Below are 19,400 nucleotides of genomic sequence, written 5' to 3' on the forward strand. Positions count from 1 at the left end.
TGGATTCCACTGGGGTAAAACATGGCCTGTGCTATGTGGCTTGCATCTGTGATACTTCTTGTATCTTTCCAGCATGTCAGAACTGCTCCAGGATGCTTCCCTGTGGCATTTAGAGGCCTAACCTGCTGTGCCGTGCAGCCTTTCAGCTGTTCTGTGAGCAGTACCACAACTAGAGTCTCCTCCTCCTGCAATTTCCTTCCTTAAAACCAAATCAAGGTAGGGTAGATAAGATAGTCCTGAGTGCAGGAAGACTCCCCTGTACACAAGCCTGACTTTTCTGTGACTATGGCACTTATCATGTAAGATGGTCTGAATGATATGTAACCACACTGTTCTCAGACAATCCTCTGATTACATATACTATCAATGTATGCATCTCTAACATTCAACTATGCTGGCACATAACCACCTTTGAAGTGGGAAAGCATTAGAGACATTGCTTAGTCTGTCCCAGGCATTTATTAGTGATAATAGACAGATAATGTAAAGTATAAGAAGTGATTTTGCTTGCAGACAGCTTGTAATAGGGGAATCATTTAGTCCTCATAAAGGATGTCACGGAAGTGGTAGGAGCACAGACTAAAGGTTGTAGATCTATAATACATAGAGGCATCTCCAGACAGATCAAGGGGTTACAATGCTTATTGTAGGTGATAGTGTGAATATTGACGGCATTATCTGCTGTTTTGTTGGATAAAAAGTTTTTAGGAAGATTGGAAGAGGGAGCTGGGAGGGTGATAGTGGAGGAAGGAAAAACCTTCAATGAAAACATTAATATTTTTTTTTTAAAAAAAGGACATGTATAGAATTGGTCACCTCTTCTCTTATAAATGGGCTGTCCTGATCTCTTCTTTGACCTGGGGAGTTACAAGACAAAACGGGGACACACACTGTATACATGCCCTGGGGTCACTGATTCCTACGCCATCTCAGGGGAAGGATTTTAAAAAGTGCAAGTCCCCACCCATGACACCTGGAAGAAAGGCGAAATCTCTTGGACTTTCCCAGGAAGCAGGGTCAGGGGGGAAGGCAACTAATCCAGCAGCCAACTCTACTAGTGAATGGTGACTGGTGAGAGCTGTCAGCATGTGGTCCTAAAAAAGACATAAATAGCCCAATTTCTAGAAACAATGGCCCCAAATAAAGGAGCAGGCATGGGCCAATTGTGCCATTGCCCCTAGACTACCAGGAATAGCCCTTTGCCTTTGCTCTTGTCATGCTGAGGTCACTATTTATAAAACAGGAGAAAGCTTTGAGGGGTTGAATTACAAGGTTTATAAATAAAAGAAAAAGAAGAGGCTTTGCTCAGCCCCCTGACTCCTAGTAATGTGAGGAAAGAAGAAGAAATTGGACTTACCGCACACTCTGAATGGTGCACCCAACACACCAGCAGCACAGCCAGGACCCCGACACCGGGCAACCTCATTCTTCACAGCACCAAGGACTTAGCACCAGGGACTTAGCACCAGGGACTTAGAACCGACTCCACATACAAGGCTCAGGATGAGGAGCTGACATATTCTGGGGAGAGGATGCAGCAAGTCCCGGGGGAGGGGGAGAGGGCACAGGGAGAGGAGGGAGAGGGCACAGGGAGAGAGCACGGGGAGAGAGCACGGGGAGAGGGCACGGGGAGAGAGCACGGGGAGAGGGCACGGGGAGAGGGCACGGGGCCACCCGACACCTCCAACACAGACCTGCCAACTGCTCCGCACTCTCCCCAATACACGGCGGATCACCGGCTTATCCTTCCGCCTGCACTGCTCCCCCGGCTCATGCAATAAGCTGCTCTCTCTCTCTCATACAGCTGGCCTCCCTCTCTTTCCTTTTCTCAAAATTAATGAAGATTTTTTTTTTTTGCTGCCGATAGTGACCCCCTCCTCCCGCAACTCCCCACCCACCCCCAACACCCACTCCCGCCCCCCTGCCTAATAAAGAGACTTCATGGCATCCCAGGAACTTATTTGTCTGCGGAGGGAACACCGGCTCGCTTTACCCTGTAATTGAAAACTAATATTTGTCCTTTACACAGCAATTAAGACCTTTCTGTTGAATAAATAATCGTGTCGATCATGTGGGCTCTCTGAGGGGGGGGGGGGTTGCTGATCACATGGGATGGTCTGCTCTACTTTTACAACTTTGCATCACTTGCTGGATCAGGAGGGATCCATCCCCTTAGCATGTATAGGGAAAGGGACATATATAAAAAAATAAGACAAGTCATAATGATCATTGCAATGATCCCTACTGATAAACAGATACAGGATCAGGAGGGATCCATCCCCTTAGCATGTATAGGAAAAGGGACATATATAAAAGAACAAGACAAGTCATGATGATCATTGCAAGGATCCCTACTGATAAACAAATACAGGATCAGGAGGGATCAATACCCTTATCATGTATAGGGAAAGGGACATATATAACACATAAGACAAGTCATGATCTTTGCAAGGATCCCTACTGATAAACAAGATAGCGATAGAGGATCAGGAGGGATCCATCCCTTCATCATATTAGGGAAAATGACATATGTAAAACACAAGACAAGTCATGATTAATGCAAGGATCCCTACTGATAAACAGGATCAGAAGTAATACATCCCTATCATGGTAGGAAAGGAGACATGTATTATATAAAACACAAGACAAATCATGATCATTGCAAGGATCCCTACTGACTGATACAGGAGTGATACATTCTTCTACTAATACATGTTAGGAATGATGCATCCTTATCATGTTGGGAACGGGAATAAATATTATATAAAACACAAAAGAAGTCATGATCATAGCAAGGATCCCTACTGATAAACAGAAAGTGATAGAGGGTTCGGAGTAATACATTCTTATCTTGGTGGGAAAGGGGATATATATATTTTAAAGCACAAAACAAATCATGATCATTGCAAGGATGCCTACTGACTATTACAGGATCAGGAGTGATACATTCTTCTACTAATACATAATGGGAATGATGCATCCTTTCATGTTGGGAAAGGGAATATATATTATATAAAACACAAAAGAAGTCATGATCATTGCAAGGATCCCTAATGACAGACAGAAAGTGATGGAGGATCAGGATTGATATATACTTATCATGTTAGGAGAGGGGACAAATATATATTTGAAAAGTAACACAAAACAAATCATGATCATTGCAAGAATCCCTATTGACAACCAGAAATGATGAAACTCTGCAGGACAAAGATGATCGGTTCTAAATAATCATGCACACATGTGAATCACACACTGACAGATGAATATTATAGGTAGAGAGTGATGTGAGCATCCTGTCCCAGAACAGTGCACTGTGATCAGCCAGAGAGGGCCAGTGATTGACAGGCGTTGGCCCCGCCCCTCTCCTCCATGCCTAGTGTGTGCAGGCTGTGCCGTCCATGGAAGGATAGGTCCTCCAGGATCGGGCAGGGAAGTGTATGCAGGTAGTCGCAGCACTCCGACCTCCAGCACTTTCTTCCTCTCCCCTCCTAGATCTTTCCCCCGGCTGCAGTCTAACGAGCTGTCCCCTTTTCTTTGTTCCAGCTCCCCCCCTCCTCCCGGACACCCCTCCTAAACTTTGTTCGCCTTGCTCGGAGCGGAAGCCTTCAATGAGCCAGCGGGACAGACCACTGTGACTTCAGAGGATCGCAGGGGGGACACATTGCACGGAGATGATCACACGGTAAGTTGGCAGAGTCTGGGGGCCGATCGGCCGATTCCTGGAGAATAAAGTGTAACTTTGGAATGTCTGTGCCTTGCAGGCTGACTCTACTGCTGCTTCTCGCTGTCTGCTTCGCTGCCGACCCGGTACAAGCGGTAAGTGCACGGAGGTGGATACAGATGGAGATTTCTTTCTTTCCAGAAATCGATCGAGGATTTGTTTCCTTTATTTTTGTTTCCTCTTAATTACTTTTGTTTAGTAAAGTGTATTCCTGCATGTCAAAGTAGTGTCCTATATATCTTTTCTAATTATACTTAGTAATAAAACATGGTATGGTAAATATTTAGGTGATGACATTTGTGTTGTACATTCTCTATAGTGATCATTACATCATGTGTGATATATATACTATATACAATGCCTAGTCCTAAAAATGAGTTATCTAGAGTGTCAGTATTGAGAATACTTTCTCTTGCATCCAATCTTCCTTATATAACACATCTGAAGTTTAGATTGGACTTTATTCATCTACTTGTATAACCAAATGAACATTTATACTGCTCCTGCTACTGTAAGGTTACATTCTGCATGATTGCAGTGATGACTTATGGGATGTAAAGGGTTAATGTCATAAACTAAAAAAAAAGCGCTACCTTTATTTATACCTTTAGTTATACCTTTATTTCTACCTTTATTGACTTATTGCAGCATAGTCTTCTTTGGAACAATCTGATGTATGATTGATATATTATAGGTCTTATGAGCAAGAATATAATCCACATACTATGTAAATAACTGAATGTCAGATCTTGCTACGTATGTATCTTTTAGGATGCCAGTTTTGTATCATAGCATTTATTTGTTTGTTAATTTACAATGTTACAGAGCGGTAATACAGGGAGCAGCACCTTGCTGTGTTCAGTTACAAGTGCCCAGTACAAAGATCTTAGTCTAGTGGCAGCTCTGGAGGGGCCGGAGCTTCCTAAATATTGACCTTGGGTCCAAGCTGTGCTGTTGAAATATAGATGTGGGCAAACTGAACACAATGTGATGTATGTTTGACATCATTTGTTAATCTAGGTTACTTTGCTAGAAATATTACATGAGAAACTGCTTTCTAAGGCAAGCAACTGTACACTGGTCTTCGGGGCATGCATCTTCTTGTGTTTCCACTTACTAGCTCTATATAGGATAATCACAACAGTTATTATGAATGCTGACATGTATATTATCTTTTTAATAATAATTCAGCTTGAGACTACGGGGTTGGTTTACTAAAAGCATATAAACTGTTCACTTTGGAAGGAAAGTTGCACTTTGCACGGGTATTTTCCCCAGAGTTTAGTGAATCCTGGAGTTTGTATGTTCTCCCTGTGCCTGCGTGGGTTTCCTCCGGGTACTCTGGTTTCCTGCCACACTCCAAAGACATGCTGGTAGGTTAATTGGCTTCTGTCTAAATTGGCCCTAGTGTATGAATGTGAGTTAGGGACCTTAGATTGTAAGCTCCTTGAGGGTAGGGACTGATGTGAATGTAGAATGTATATGTAAAGCGCTGCGTAAATTGACGGCGCTATATAAGTACCTGAAATAATAAATAATTAATAATATTATTATAAGGTGAAGCTTTACTGACTTCCATCATCCAATCATGAGCAAGCAAAGATGCTGTTTTTTTTTTCTTGAACGTGATTGGGTATTCTTTGCAAAGTGGGATTTACTAAGTTTTGGGGCATATTACCTTGCAAGGTGCAATTTCCTTGTAAAGTGAACAGCTTATTTGCCTTAGTAAAACAACCCCTATAGGTCTAAAAGGCAAGATACTGTATATTTGTGTGTGCTTGTATAAGACAAAGTGGTTTTAAGACTGCAACACTACTTTTTCTCTTATACACACACACAAATATACAGTATATTGCCTTTTAGACCTATAGGGGTTGTTTTAATAAGGCAAATAAGCTGTTAGTGGAACATTTATAGAACTGACTTTGCAGTAATAAATTTAATCTCAGAATATTGGGATTTTTATTTATTTCCAAGCTTGTCAGGCTTCAGGGCTGGCCTAATGCTAATGCATTTTAAATGCATAAGAAATCACTTTTACATGTTTTTGACACATTATCAAAAGGTAGAGAGGGTGTGTCCCGTATTAAGATCTATATAAAATCCATGTATGGTGCTATTCTCATTTTTGTTTACACATAGCTCTATTTATCTTTATGGTAGACAGCTTTTTGTCAGAATGCAATAAAAAATGCTGCTTGAACTGTATGAAAATACAGAAAATATGTATTGTGCCACTTTCTATGGCACAGGTCTCATCATGCATGTTGCGTGCATTTTCTTAAAGCAGAACTACACTGCATCTGAGCACCACAATCCAACTTCACACTATTCAACTCTGCAGCATTTGACACTTGTTGGAGTGTTGGTTGTCTCTGCCCCCTGTTGTGCGCTCTGGTTCTGACCTCTAACCCCTATGTCACTATGGGATTTATTTACTAAAGCTGGAGAGTGCAAAATCAGTCTCAATTCTGTTTAGAAACCTATCAGGTTTCAGGTTTTATTGTCAAAGCTTAAAGGGGTTGTAAGCCCTTGTGTTTTTTCACCATAATGCATCCAATGTATTAAGGTGAAAAAATACCTGGCAGTGACCGGCCCCCCCAGCCCCCCGTTTTACTTACCCTGGAATTTCAAACGGTGGAGACGTGCTCTTCCTCTGCCCAGGGTTCTCGGCTCTTGATTGGATAGATTGATAGCAGCACAGCCATTGGATCCCGCTGCTGTCAATCAAATCCAATGATGCAGCGTCGGGGGGCGGGGCTGAGTCCAGCATTCTGCATCTATGAACGCAAATGCTGGACTCGGGAGCGTGCCCTCAAGGTAACCCCCCGGGAGAGAGCTTCTCCTAGGGGGTTATACGATGCGGGGAGGAGCTACCAGCGCCTCCAGGGGACTCCAGAAGAGGATGATCGGGGCCACTCTGTGCAAATTGAACTGCACAGTGGAGGTAAGTATGACATGTTTGTTATCCTCCCTGGCGGTATGATTATTTCAGATTTTAGGTGCTGAAAGCGGTACAATTATTTTGCACAGAAATTTGGCGTTTTATATTGTAGGCCTGTAATTCTTAGGAATAATTCACTTAAATCTGTCCAAACAAGAGTCTAGTAGACATCCCGGGTATGATAAAGTTTGAAAAACGAAATAAAAAATTATAATATAATAAATAACTATAAATAATTATAACAAATAATAATATAATAATAATAAAAATTATTCAATAATGTAATCAAATCAAAAACAATGAAATTTGCTCAGTTGCAGAATTGTCGCTTTCGTTACTTTTAGTGTTTGATGACGGATTTCCCCACAAATCACTATCGCTCAATTCTGCGAGTGATTCTAATTTATTATCACTGTTTTCTAGCTGGTCTAAAGCTACTTTTGATGTAAAGGGACAGTTTTGGTTGCTATGGACAATCCCCAGTTTCCAGGCAGAAAGAGCAGTTTTTATAATATAAAACTGCATGCAGGACACTGGACAGACCACTAGGGACAAAGGGGATGTGTAATTATTTGATACAGTACTGTAATCTGTAAGATTACAGTATACTGTATCTGTACTGTGTGTTTTACTTTTTGAATTTGCCGCCGAACTCCGTCCCCGTGCGTCGCAACACTCGCAGGGAACAGAGCTCGGCACTGTGAATCGAGCGAGACACAGCGGCTCTCCAATGACAGCGGGGAGACATCGCAGGATCCAGGGGACAAGGTAAGTAAACTCTTCCTGGATCCTGCGATGCAATCCCGAGTCTGGCTCGGGAATACCGCTTTTGGTATTGAACTCAGACTCAGGAATACCGCCAGGGGGGTTAATTTAAAAAAAAAAAAAACTTGAAGCTTTACAATCACTTTAATTGGACAGGCTGAGGTTGAAAGCTGATTGGTTTCTATGTAAAAGTGAGCCTGATTTTGCACTCTCCAGCTTTAGTAAATAAACCCCTATAGGACACATTAATGACATAGGGGTTGTAGGATGACATTCTCCCCCCACCACCACTGCAAGGGATTAAATGCTCATTAATTGTGAGGGTAGAGGAATAAACTAATATGTACCGTAATCTTCACTTGGCATGCTTCCACCATGCTGTTGTGACTGGTCCCTAAAGCTTCTTCTCTTTTGCGCTCCGGCCAACAGAGATCATCTCTAAAGCTGTATATAGAAAAGAACAAACAGATTCCTCCATCCACACTGGTACATTATATTCTGACATTGGAACTCTCTGCTGTCAGAATACACAGATCAGTGGCTGCAGCCATTGATCGACAAAAGTTTTTCAACATTCCCATCTAACAATTGACTTCTGTCAAACAGAATAGGTGGGTCGAAATTTGGCTTGTACCTGCTGAACTGACTAAATTTCAATCCATTTATAGCCAGCTTTACAATGCAGAATCAAGCAGATTTGCATTTTATATGAGGGCAATGAGAGCCTGCCCACAACCCAAAGAGACAGAGAAAATAAGTAAGCTGTGGAAGCCTGCCGGATTAAACTACACTTTTTTTTTTTTTTAAATCCCCTGCAAGGTAAAGGATAGCATACTAGCACATTATGAAATACTTACCTTAGAAAGAAGCCCTCCAGCGCAGTGGTGTCTTCTTTCCTGGTTCGCCTGCTTGAGCCGGCTGGTGGAGCCACAATGATCTCACTCCCCCGCATGCGCGCCTGAGTCACGGAGCTCTACAGGGGAGACATGGGTATGCTTTCCCTTTAGAGCGCATGTGCCGGTGACATCACTGGCTGCATGCAGTGTAAATATCCCCTAAACAGTGCAAGTTTATGAAATATTCACTGTACATACAGGTAAGCCTTATTATAAGTTTACCTGTAGGTACAAGTCAAAAATACAGCTTGGTCCTCTACATCTAGACCTAATAAGCAGTTAACCCCTGCAGTGCGGGGGGTGACCCATTGTAAGGGTATTTTTTTTAAATCCCAGAACGCAACATTAAGAATAGATAATAGGTCAAACTAGCTTTATTGCCTATCGCTTAGGACATTAAAGTGTTACTAAAGGATAACTTTTTTTGGTTCAAATAAAATAGATGTTATACTTACCTGCTCTGTGCACTGATATTGCACAGGAAGGTCCCTTACCTCCTCTTCTCCAAGTCCCCCACCTGTGCTGTCTACTCCCCTCTCCTCCAGGTGTCCACTTAACAAACCAGTTTCTAAGGTGGGTGCCACCTTAGAAACTGGTTTGTTAAGGGGGCACCTGGAGGTGCACGAGATCTCCCATGCCGAGCTATGTGCATCCAAAGACACATACACAGAATTGGTAAGGCATTCCCTGGTCCTCTTCACAGAAGTTTGACTTCAGCAGCCTATGGCTCCTATTGTGCTCAGTGTCTCCTGCGAGACCAGGACATGAGGGGAACACCAAGCAGCCAAGATAGCACTGGATCGATGACAGGAGCCAGGTGAATGTTTAGGGAGTGGGTGGATAGAACAAGTAGTGGGGCATTTTTTACCTTAGTGCAGAGACTACATTAATGCAAAAAACTTTTTAACTTCGGAACCACTTTAAAGGTACCCAAAGACAAGAAATGGCAATAGGAAGATCAGTCTGTCACACAATCATCTGTTAGAATAATGCTTGCCTAAAAATGTATACTTGTACTGGATAAGCTGGTAGATTAACCTGGTACCAGCGGAGTTCCACTCATTTTTGTGTTTATTAAAAGTCAGCAGCTACAAAAAGATGCAAAAAGCCTCGCTACAAAAAAAGCTACAAAAAGCCTCGCCTCCCCGCAGCGCTGGCATTGCAAGCTTGGGCACCCAGCTGTTACAGCTTGCAGCTTCACAACCAGGTGCGCACTGCGCATGAGTAAAACGCACAGCACCTCCCCATTGGTCGGGCAATCTTGTGGGACCTGTGAGATGTCCCAGAAGTTTGCAAGGAGGGAGGGGGGGGAGGAGAACTTGTCAAAACTAGGTACCTGTTCCCTCTTTAGGAGTGCTTAAAGCGGAACTTCCCCTTTTGGGTGGAGCTTCGCTTTATTATTAGCAGTACTCAAAAAATCCTACCTGTGCAATTGATTGCTGCCATGAAGTCTGTTGGTCAGCTTCTGTTCTCATGGTTGAAACGTGACATTAGATTGTCTGCCATCTACATTGTACATTAAGCATCTTATGTTTATGGGCACTATCCACTTATACAGTCTTGAAAGCTCAAGCAAAACGTATATCATGAGCATCAAGGAAACGATCAGCACTCCTTGTCACCATGTATACATATATAAGGGGTCCATATAGTGAACTTGTTGTTGAGTTATTGACTTTATGGTCAACACTTAGGACAAGGGGGCACACTTTACCTCTAGAGGAAAAGAGATTTCATCTCCAAATACAGAAAGGTTTCTTCACAGTAAGAGCTGTGAAAATGTGGAATAGACTCCCTCCAGACGTGGTTCTGGCCAGCTCAGTAGATTGCTTTAAGAAAGGCCTGGATACTTTCCTAAATGTACATAATATAACTGGGTACTGACATTTATAGGTAAAGTTGATCCAGGGAAAATCCGAATTCCTCTCGGGGGATGAGGAAGGAATTTTTTCCCCTGCTGTAGCAAATTGGATCCTGCTTTTCTGTTTTTTTTTCCCGCCTTCCTCTGGATCAACTGTGGGTATAGGATTGGGTATATGGGATTGTATGATATTTTTTATTTTATTCATATATTTTTTTATGGTTGAACTAGATGGACTTGTGTCTTTTTCCAACCTGACTAACTATGTAACTATGTATGTCATGAGATATTTATGTATGTATGGCTAATAATCACCTTAAATGTACTGGATACTACAAACCTATCTTTTTTTGGCTACTACAAAGTGGCTATATTTGATGTTGACATTAGCTGATGGTGATGTTAATGAGTTTGCATTTCCTTTTTAGAAAGTATTTGGCTTTTAAATGTTTTAAGGTTCAAAACATTAGGCAAGAACAATAATGCGATACACGAGATGTGGGAGATAGTGAAGGAATAGCATAGCTATTGGTGAGGCGCCCCCATGCCTGCATTAAAGTAGAACTAAAAGATCCCATATAACAGTCTAAACAATTAGCAAATCCAGTTTCTATCTAATGCACAAGCCTCAGAAACCAAACCAAAAAACTTCCCTTATCTCCCTTGACTGAGCCAAATTCTCCTTCATTTGTGTCTCATGCATTTGCCCTTTAAGATGCTGCAGCTCACATTTTCAGCACCAGAGGCAGTTCTGTCAATACAGAGAGCAGTGGGCAGGGCTAGGGGGTGCCCAGGCAATGAGTGACAAGCTACAGGCTTGTAAAGCTGGAGCGACAGTGCTAATACCCATGCCCCCTACAACTGTTTTGCATCCCACTGTAGAGCAAACAAGCATAGCCTACATGAGAGTGGCAACATTGCTCTAAATTCAAGAGCAGTGCAGCATTGTTGCCATCCTATCACAGAAAGCCACATTAGGTGGACTTATGACAGGGGAAACAGGTATTTGTGGGACTTTGCAAAAAGTCTAAAGGCTCCCATAGACACAGGGCTGCATTTAGGGGGGGAAGCCGGCACTCCTGAACGAGCCTGGGCACCATCTCCTTAAACACTCCAGGGAGCAGAGAGGGGATATTAGTTTCCTTTGAGTGCAGGCCGAAAAATTCCAGAGGCTCGTGACTCCCATAGTCCCAGCAATTAAAGTTTCCCTGGGCTTGGTCCCATCAGTTCAGCAGGGGGGCTGGAGGCAGAGAGAGGACTTTGATTTTACTACCAGGAGCAGGTGGATTAATCCTAAGTGCTGCGCCACTCCCAACAATTAAATTAAAGTTCTGGCCTTCACAGGGCTGTCCCCGGCAGAGGGATATAGAGGAGGAAGGAGTTAGCGACCACAGTTTACAGTTCCAATGTGGTCACATACATGGAGATCTGCCGGTGAGGTGAAGGCCAACCTTGACCAAGGCTGCTCATGATACAGTCAGTACTTGTAGTAGGACATTATGGTGCTCTGGATCTCCAGTTCCCAGTTACAGGATATGTTATAGCGCTATTGTGCCCCTTAAGGTATTTTTTTGGGCCTCAGTTCTAGCTAATCTATCATTTTAACAGAGAAATGTTTGATATTATTAATTGCTAGGTAACAGGAAACCTGTGCTGAGAGAAATGTGCCACCTTCCACTGCTCTCCTTTTGAAAATACTGGTTGCCTGGCTGTAACTCAAATTAAAGCCAGGGGTATTTTAAACACCATACACAGTTAAACACAGAATTAGGTAGAGTATCTGTTACTTCTGGCCAGTGGTGCCTTGTGCTTTTAAAATCATTTTTGAATTTTATTGAAATGGAACAGTGTGACATTTCATTCATTTCTATGTTCCACAGCTCAGCTGCAATGCGTAGAAACACAGAGAGATGGAGCTGTGGGTGAGCTTGTGTGTGGGACCGAAGACAACTCAAATGCTCCAGATTTCTGCACCGCAGCTCATCCGAGGACTGTATTCAAGAGTCAACAAGGCACATAGAAAACAATCGTTTTCTCTGTGCCTCTTCGTAGAACTCTGTTTTTCTTGTTCAGCAAAATGCAGATCCCAACACAAGCGTGAATGAGCCTTCAGAAAAAGTGTAATATTCACAAGGATACCTGTAATCCCAGGCTACATATCTCTCTCAGTACAGGTTTTACTTTAAAGTGTCATGATGGGTCTGTGTGTCCACTGTTTCAAAGATAAAAGAAAGCTCACTAAGTCAGTGTGGTCCCAGCAGCATATGTATTAATACAAAAGAAAAAATGTGACTAGAATACCAGTCAAAGGGAAGCTGCTTATACAGGACACATGTTGTGTATAAAAAGCAAGTTCAAGTACAGTAAGTAAATACAAAATATCTTTATAAATGTCAAATCTTGAATGAAAATAGTTTTAAAAATCACACGCACATATAAATACCATTTTTCCACCAATAAAAAAGACAGCTTTGTCATTGGAGAGATTTGCCTTAACTTCCTGTCCCAGAGCCAAAACAGGAAGTGAAGTAAATCAGCCGCTATGGTTTTGTGTTTTTCCATATTTAGGTGCTATGCATTACTGTTGAGAAACTGATCCAAAAAGGTTGAGTAATTGGCTATTATATTTTTACACTCCTTAACCACTTGTCGCCCGTCATATAGCAATATGACATCGGCAAAGTGGTTGCAATATCCTGACCGGACGTCATATGACGTCGCCAGGATATCAAGCCGCTGCGCGCCCCCGGGGGATGCGCATCGTGACGATCGTTGTTGCAGTGTGTCAGTCTGACACACCGCAACACCGATCTAGGTAAAGAGTCTCTGACAGAGACTCTTTACCACGTGATGAGCCGTGTCCAATCATGGATGATCACAGTGTAAACAGGAAGAGCTGTTGATTGGCTTTTCCTCACTCGCATCTGTCAGATGCGAGTAGAGGAAAGCCGATCGGCTGCTCCTCTGACGGGGGGGGGGGTCTGTGCTGATTGATTTTTAGCGCAGCCCCCCTGAGGATGCCCACACTGGACCATCAGGGACACCACCAGAACCACCATGGATGCCACCACTAGTCACCACCAGGCATGCCAATCAGTGCCCACAATGGATGCCAATCAGTGCCCACAATGGGCATCACTGATTGGCAGGCATTATTGTTTGGCACTGATTGGCATCCATCAGTACCATCCATTAGTGTACATCAGTGCCACCTATCAGTGCCCATCCACGTCCATCCGTGCCACCTATCAATGCCAATCCGTGCCACCTATCAGTGCCCATCTGTGCTGCCTATCAGTACCCATCCGTGCTGCCTATCAGTGCCCATCAGTCCCACCTATGTGTACCCATCAGTCCTGCATATCAGTGCCACCTATTAGTGCCCATCAGTGCCGCCTATCAGTGCCCCATCAGTGCCGCATATTAGTGCCCATCATCTGTGCCCATCAGTGCCACCTCATTGGTTCCCACTTATCAGTGCCCATCAGTGCAGCCTCATCAGTGCCCATCAGTGAAGGAGAGAACTTACTTATTTACAAAGTTTTGTAACAGAAACAAAAAAAAACATTTTTTTTTTCAAAATTCTCGGTCTTTTTTTATTTGTTTAGCAGAAAATAAAAATCCCAGAGGTGATCAAATATCAGCAAAAGAAAGCTCTATTTGTGAGAACAAAATGAGAAAAAATCAGTTTGGGTACAGGGTAGCATGACCGCGCAATTGTCATTCAAAGTGCGACAGCGCTGAAAGCTGAAAATTGGTCTGGGCAGGAAGGTGTATAAGTGCCCAGTATTGAAGTGGTTGAATACCTCTTGTCTGGACCACTACTTAATTAACTCATGCATTTATATTGACTTTAATGCTGTTTTATTGAGTTTTTACCTCATGTTTTTGGTTTGTGAGGTAGATAACTCATGAGGTGATAGTGAATTGACATTTTCAGCCTCTCATGAGATAATTGGAGAAAATGTGTCACCTGATTCAAATATTTAATGAAATATTCTTTAGTGACTTGAGCTCCGTGTTTGAAAAGAACGGCAGTCAACATGTGCCCTTAAAGTGGTTGTTAAGCCACTACTATAAAATCCTCCCATCCCCTCTGTAACATAACAATATGTGTCCCTGTCTTATATAAAAAATATGCCGATCTGTACCTATATCAGAGCAGCTCCTGGCGCTCACCTGACTCCTCGGCTCTCTCCTCTGCCCAGCTGACAGCTCCAGTGGGTGGGGCCAAGCAATCCCGATGATGTCAGCCGGGGAGGAGGGGAAGAGAGGAGAGAGAGCAGAGGAATCACTTGAGCACCAGGAGACACTAATATAGGTACAGATCGGCATATTTTTTCTATAACACAGTCACAGGGACACATATTGTTATGTTACAGAGGGGATGGGAGGATTTTATAGTAATTATGAGAGAGGGGTGCAGATGAGAGAGGCACGTAAACTGACTATGGTGTCGGGGCTCAGCAGCCATTATAAACAGTGGTCAGTTTACAGGGGGAAGGCATAGCCAGGCAGGATCAGCCAGGTTTTTTAGGTGATGGAAGAAGCCAAATGACACAGCACAAGCACTGTGCTGTATAACATGCTTTAAGGGAAAAGGATCTTTTTTTTTTTTTTTTTTTTTTTTTTAGGTTAACAAACACTTTAATGTTTTTGTATGATTAAAGTCCCAGTTATTAAAAACAATATCAGGTCTCTCTAAACTAACTGTGAATGACCATACATTTTAGGTAACTGGGACAACTGTCACTGGGTCAGGAAGTAAGTTTTGATATTTTCGCGTGGTGATACAGAAAGAAAAGATAGGGGTTCTAACATTCCACATGCTATTCAAAATGTAAAAAAAAAAAAAAAAAAAAAAAAAAAAGTTTTGGCTGGAGTTCCAGTTCAGTTTAAATATTTATTTGCTCTGTTTTCTGTGTACAGGTTCATTGCAACACAAATATAAGCTGGATAGTATGTATAGTTCAATACAGAATCAAGGCCCAAAAGGTATCCGAGTCCCTATGGGCCAGCCAGAGCAGGTCCCTACCTGCTCATTTTTGGCAGCTGTCACCGGGGTCTCCGCGGCCATATTTTAAAATAAATCGGAGCCCTTTTTGAATACGTGGAGGAAAGGTTGATTTTCAATGATGGGAAGCAGGCGACTCAAGCTGCTAAGAGGTAGGATGCATTTCTTAATTTTGGAGAGGGACAGTAAAAGGCTGAGGTGCCAAATATGCACGTTAATGTGCATAGTAAAGATACCCTTCCAGAAGTAGGCAATTAAGCGAATATTCATGGAGGTACCATTCACTCCGGAGATCTCCAGCAAGAGCAAAGAATTAATGAGATTGTTTAGGTAAATACAGGTGACCTGCACCCGTATCCTCCAATACTGGACAATAGCGGCCATACTTCCAAGTGCACTTTCAGTGCAATTTCAAGTTCACTTTGTACTTGTAGTTTGCACTTGTAGTGCAAAGTGGATATGCCTTTAGTAAATAACCCCATTGCCTTTAAACATAAACATGATACCAGTTTTATCAAATTTGCAGCCCTTGAGCATACCCCCGAAAACTTGAGAGGTGGAGATTGGGTTAAAATACGGTAATTCTTCACCGAGAAGCCAGATGGATTTCCCCACACATCTCCGGTATTTACCGTACCAATCTCTTTGTAATTTTGGATGAAGGTCAAAGTCCTTCATTGAACCTATAGCTAAGAATCAATGGGTAGATACAGCTTCACTTAAAGTGATTCTGATACCAGAGGGAGACAGTCTTAAAAATCTTTTTCCTGAAAGTAAGAAGACATGGACATTTTTTGAGCTCCCTTTTAAATGCACTAACCCATAATAACCAAAGTCTTATGCGGGACTGACTGCAGTAGAATTCATTTTGCTGTGGATGAATGCACTAAAAAATTATTTTTAAGGCATCAGAGCTTTATTAATTAGGCTAGCTTCACACTAGTGCAGATATAGCTTGATCCGATTTTCAGTGTGATTAGGTAGTGTGACATTTCGCATTTTGTTGCTTTTTTTTTAAGTCTAGGGGGTCAAAAAAAACCTGTTGCAACCACACCTAAGGTAGCCTATGTGCCTTTCCCAAAAAATTGCTGCACCGAATTGATGTGAACGGGCACCATTGAAATAATTGTGATTTGCATTGTCATGCGACTGAAGTCGCATCTGAAATGGCACTATTCTAAATGAGGCCTTAGGGCACATTACCACAGGCTTTGTGCTTGTGCAAATGCAGGGGTATTCTGCTTGCATATAAGGCCCCTTTCACACGGGACGGATCCGTGTTGATCCGCCCCGTGTTTATCCGCTGCTCAGCGGGGATCGCTCCGCTTTCCCCAGCTGAGCAGGCAGATGACAGGGCGGGACCCGCACACTGTGCAGGGACCGCCCTGTCAGATCTCCGCTCTCCCCTATGGGGGATCAGAGGAACACGGACCGTCTGTCCGTGTTCCTCCGATCCGCTCTGCAGACGGATAGAAAAATAGGATTTTCTTCCGTCCGCAGAATCGGACGAGAGCGGAGGCGGACGACATCGGGTGTTAGCGGATGTACATCCGCTGACACCCGCTATCCCATAGGGATGCATGTATGTCCGTATTTCATCCGAAAACGGATGGATGAAATACGGAGATACGGTCCGCATGTGTGAAAGGGGCCTAAGATCAGTTTGGGATCAGTTTGAGATCAGAGATTGCTCAGAGATCATTGGCAGATGCGTTTTGCCTGCAGGGGACTTCTTTCTTACTTGCATTTGACCTCCGTCTAAGCTTCATCATCCTTAAAGTGGTTCTAATGCCTAAACATTTTTTACATTAAAGTGGTTGTAAACCTCAGACATGAAATATGAACAAAGTATATCCCACCCCATAGCATGTACTTGTCTCAATTAAGAGCACTAAGTGTAATTTCTGTTTGCTAAAATGTTTCTCTGCTATCGGCCTGAATCTCTTTTGACAAGTTTTCCTGACACCAAGAGAATAATGATGACAGGGGAGGGGCCTCCACCTGATTGACAGCCTCAGCTCTGTTCCTGTGTTAAGGGAGGCATGTCTCTTCCCTCCAATCAGCAGTCAGAGTTCTTTTCACTGAGCTCTGCAGAGTGTTTCTGACAGCTCAGACAAGCTTTATAAATGCTGGAATTTGATAGATATGGAAAATAGAATATTGTAGCTAGACAGGTGCAACTTTTGTAGTAGGATTTGTTTAATCTCTGAGTATCACCTGAGGCCAGTCACTTAACTGTGTATATGTAAGAGTTTACAAGCACTTTAATGCATACCCTTCAGTAAGGTAAAACACATTTAGGTAGCAGTATACCCCCCCCACACACACACACACTCTCACAGGTCTTGCTGAGGCAGTGGGAGCCATTAGCTACAGCTGCTGTCAGTCAAATCCTGTGAAAAGGGAGCCGTGGGGCAGGGCTGAGTCATGCTGTCTGTGTCTATGGACGCAGGCAGTGTAACTCGCAAGCCTGCAGGTGCATACCCATAGCAAGTGGCTTGCTATGGGGGCATACAAAGGAATGGAGGAGCCTAGAGCACCATTGGGGAACCCGAGAAGAGGAGGATTAGGAACACCCTGTGTAATATCATTGCACAGAGCTGGCAAGTATGACATTTTTTTTTTATTGGCTTTACAATCAGTTTAAGTTCAAGTAAAAAAAAAAAGTACAGCTAACTATTAGTTGTATTTAGTGCATGTAAACGGTGAAATCATACTAACTTGTCGGAACAGTTTTCTACTTGGCTGTGTCATTCTAAACATATATTTAAAAATAATTATGTTTAATTATAAGAAGCAGGTATGACTTCAACACAGAGGTAATATATTCGTGGTAGTCACTTCAGGGCAGGTAAATTCTGTTAGAAGGAAGACAGGAAAGCATACAGGGGGGGGGAGCAGAAGCACACAGTGATAGTAACCAACCAGCTTCTGGGTTTTATTGTCAAAGCTTAATTAAACAAGCTGACGTTAGAATCTGATTAGTTACTATGCACAGCTGCACCAGATGCTGTGTGCTTCAGTTTTAGTAAATCCCCCCAATCGCATAATGTATAGCTTGATGTCCAGGTTGACAGTGTTTCCTAAATGCACAGTATAGGGAAAATATATTAGGTGCCTGTTATCCCTGTGGAATCATGCATCCTTCCTTGATACAGAAATACAATGGGGGTTATTTACAAAAGGCAAATCCACTTTGCACTGCAAGTGCACTTGAAAGTGCAGTCGCTCTCAATCTAAGGGGTAGATCTGAAATGAGGGGAAGCTCTGCTGATTTTATCATCCAATCATGTGCAAGCTAAAATGTTGTTTTTTATTTTCCTTGCATGTCCCCCTCAGATCTACAGCGACTTTACTTCCAGGTGGGTGCACTTGCAGTGCAAAGTGGATTTTCCTTTAGTAAATAACCCCCAATGTCTCAGTTTCATATAAGACTTATGATGACGAGCATTGTGGCCTTGCATTCGGCATGCGTTTAGAAAGTACGTCAAATGCAGGTCAGCCAAATCCCATTGACTTTAATTGAGCAGTACACACGGCGGTTCAGAGGCTCTGCTTTACAAACGCTGTCTTTTCCGGTCTATCACTGTTTTTACCAATTGATTGCACAGGCCTACTGTGTCTAATGGTAAGTTCAGCCCTGCTTTTACAGCATGATGAGAGCCTAAAGGAAGTATTGCCCATGTCTACATCCAATGGCCAGTTTTCTGTCAGGGATCTCACTGCATATCCTAATGCCAGACATTTCCAGGCTGGCTGAGGATAAAAGTAAGATGGCAGCACCTATACCAAGCTTTTCCCTGTTATGTACTAGTGTATTAGTGCATCCACTAACAACTACATGACACTAATTAAAGTAAAGAGGGTATAAACAATCCATTAAAGAATTAAAGTGAGCCTGTTCTTACTTGTACAGGCTTACTTAAATCGGAACTCAGCCCATCAATTTAACTGTTTCCCAAAACAGTTACATATTAGTGCAGGAAAAAGGTGCATGGAACTGCATCTGGTATGAACTAGCACTCAAGGCATTCCATGAATGATAATTTTCAGTTACTTGTGTTCTCAACTCAACTGTCAAGACATCAAAAGGCTGATGTCATAACTGATCACATGTGTAGCACCATGACAACTGCAGCTCAAACAAAAGATAAGATGGCAGCTTCCTTGACTGTGAGTCCCAGTTTGCACGAATGCGG

The 19,400-nt window shown here is 42.8% G+C and overlaps 2 protein-coding genes across 5 annotated transcripts in view; one reads left to right on the top strand and one right to left on the bottom strand.

Moving 5' to 3' along the window:
- The window catches only part of COL4A5 (collagen type IV alpha 5 chain), a 233,341-nt gene extending 231,481 nt beyond the window's left edge, over window positions 1–1,860 (bottom strand). For both annotated transcript variants that reach the window (XM_073599381.1, XM_073599380.1), the window contains exon 1: window positions 1,358–1,860. In XM_073599381.1, the coding sequence (XP_073455482.1) occupies window positions 1,358–1,426 (69 nt within the window). In that variant the 5' untranslated portion in view covers window positions 1,427–1,860. The remainder of the gene's footprint in view (window positions 1–1,357) is intronic.
- Window positions 1,861–3,322: 1,462 nt separating this feature from the next.
- COL4A6 (collagen type IV alpha 6 chain) overlaps window positions 3,323–19,400 on the top strand; it is a 351,915-nt gene continuing 335,837 nt past the window's right edge. For all 3 annotated transcript variants that reach the window (XM_073599382.1, XM_073599384.1, XM_073599383.1), the window contains exons 1-3: window positions 3,323–3,443; window positions 3,544–3,682; window positions 3,762–3,816. In XM_073599382.1, the coding sequence (XP_073455483.1) occupies window positions 3,672–3,682; window positions 3,762–3,816 (66 nt within the window). In that variant the 5' untranslated portion in view covers window positions 3,323–3,443; window positions 3,544–3,671. The remainder of the gene's footprint in view (window positions 3,444–3,543; window positions 3,683–3,761; window positions 3,817–19,400) is intronic.

This window comes from Aquarana catesbeiana, linkage group LG09 (genome assembly GCF_042186555.1).
Source record: "Aquarana catesbeiana isolate 2022-GZ linkage group LG09, ASM4218655v1, whole genome shotgun sequence".
Taxonomy (NCBI): Eukaryota; Metazoa; Chordata; class Amphibia; order Anura; family Ranidae; genus Aquarana; species Aquarana catesbeiana.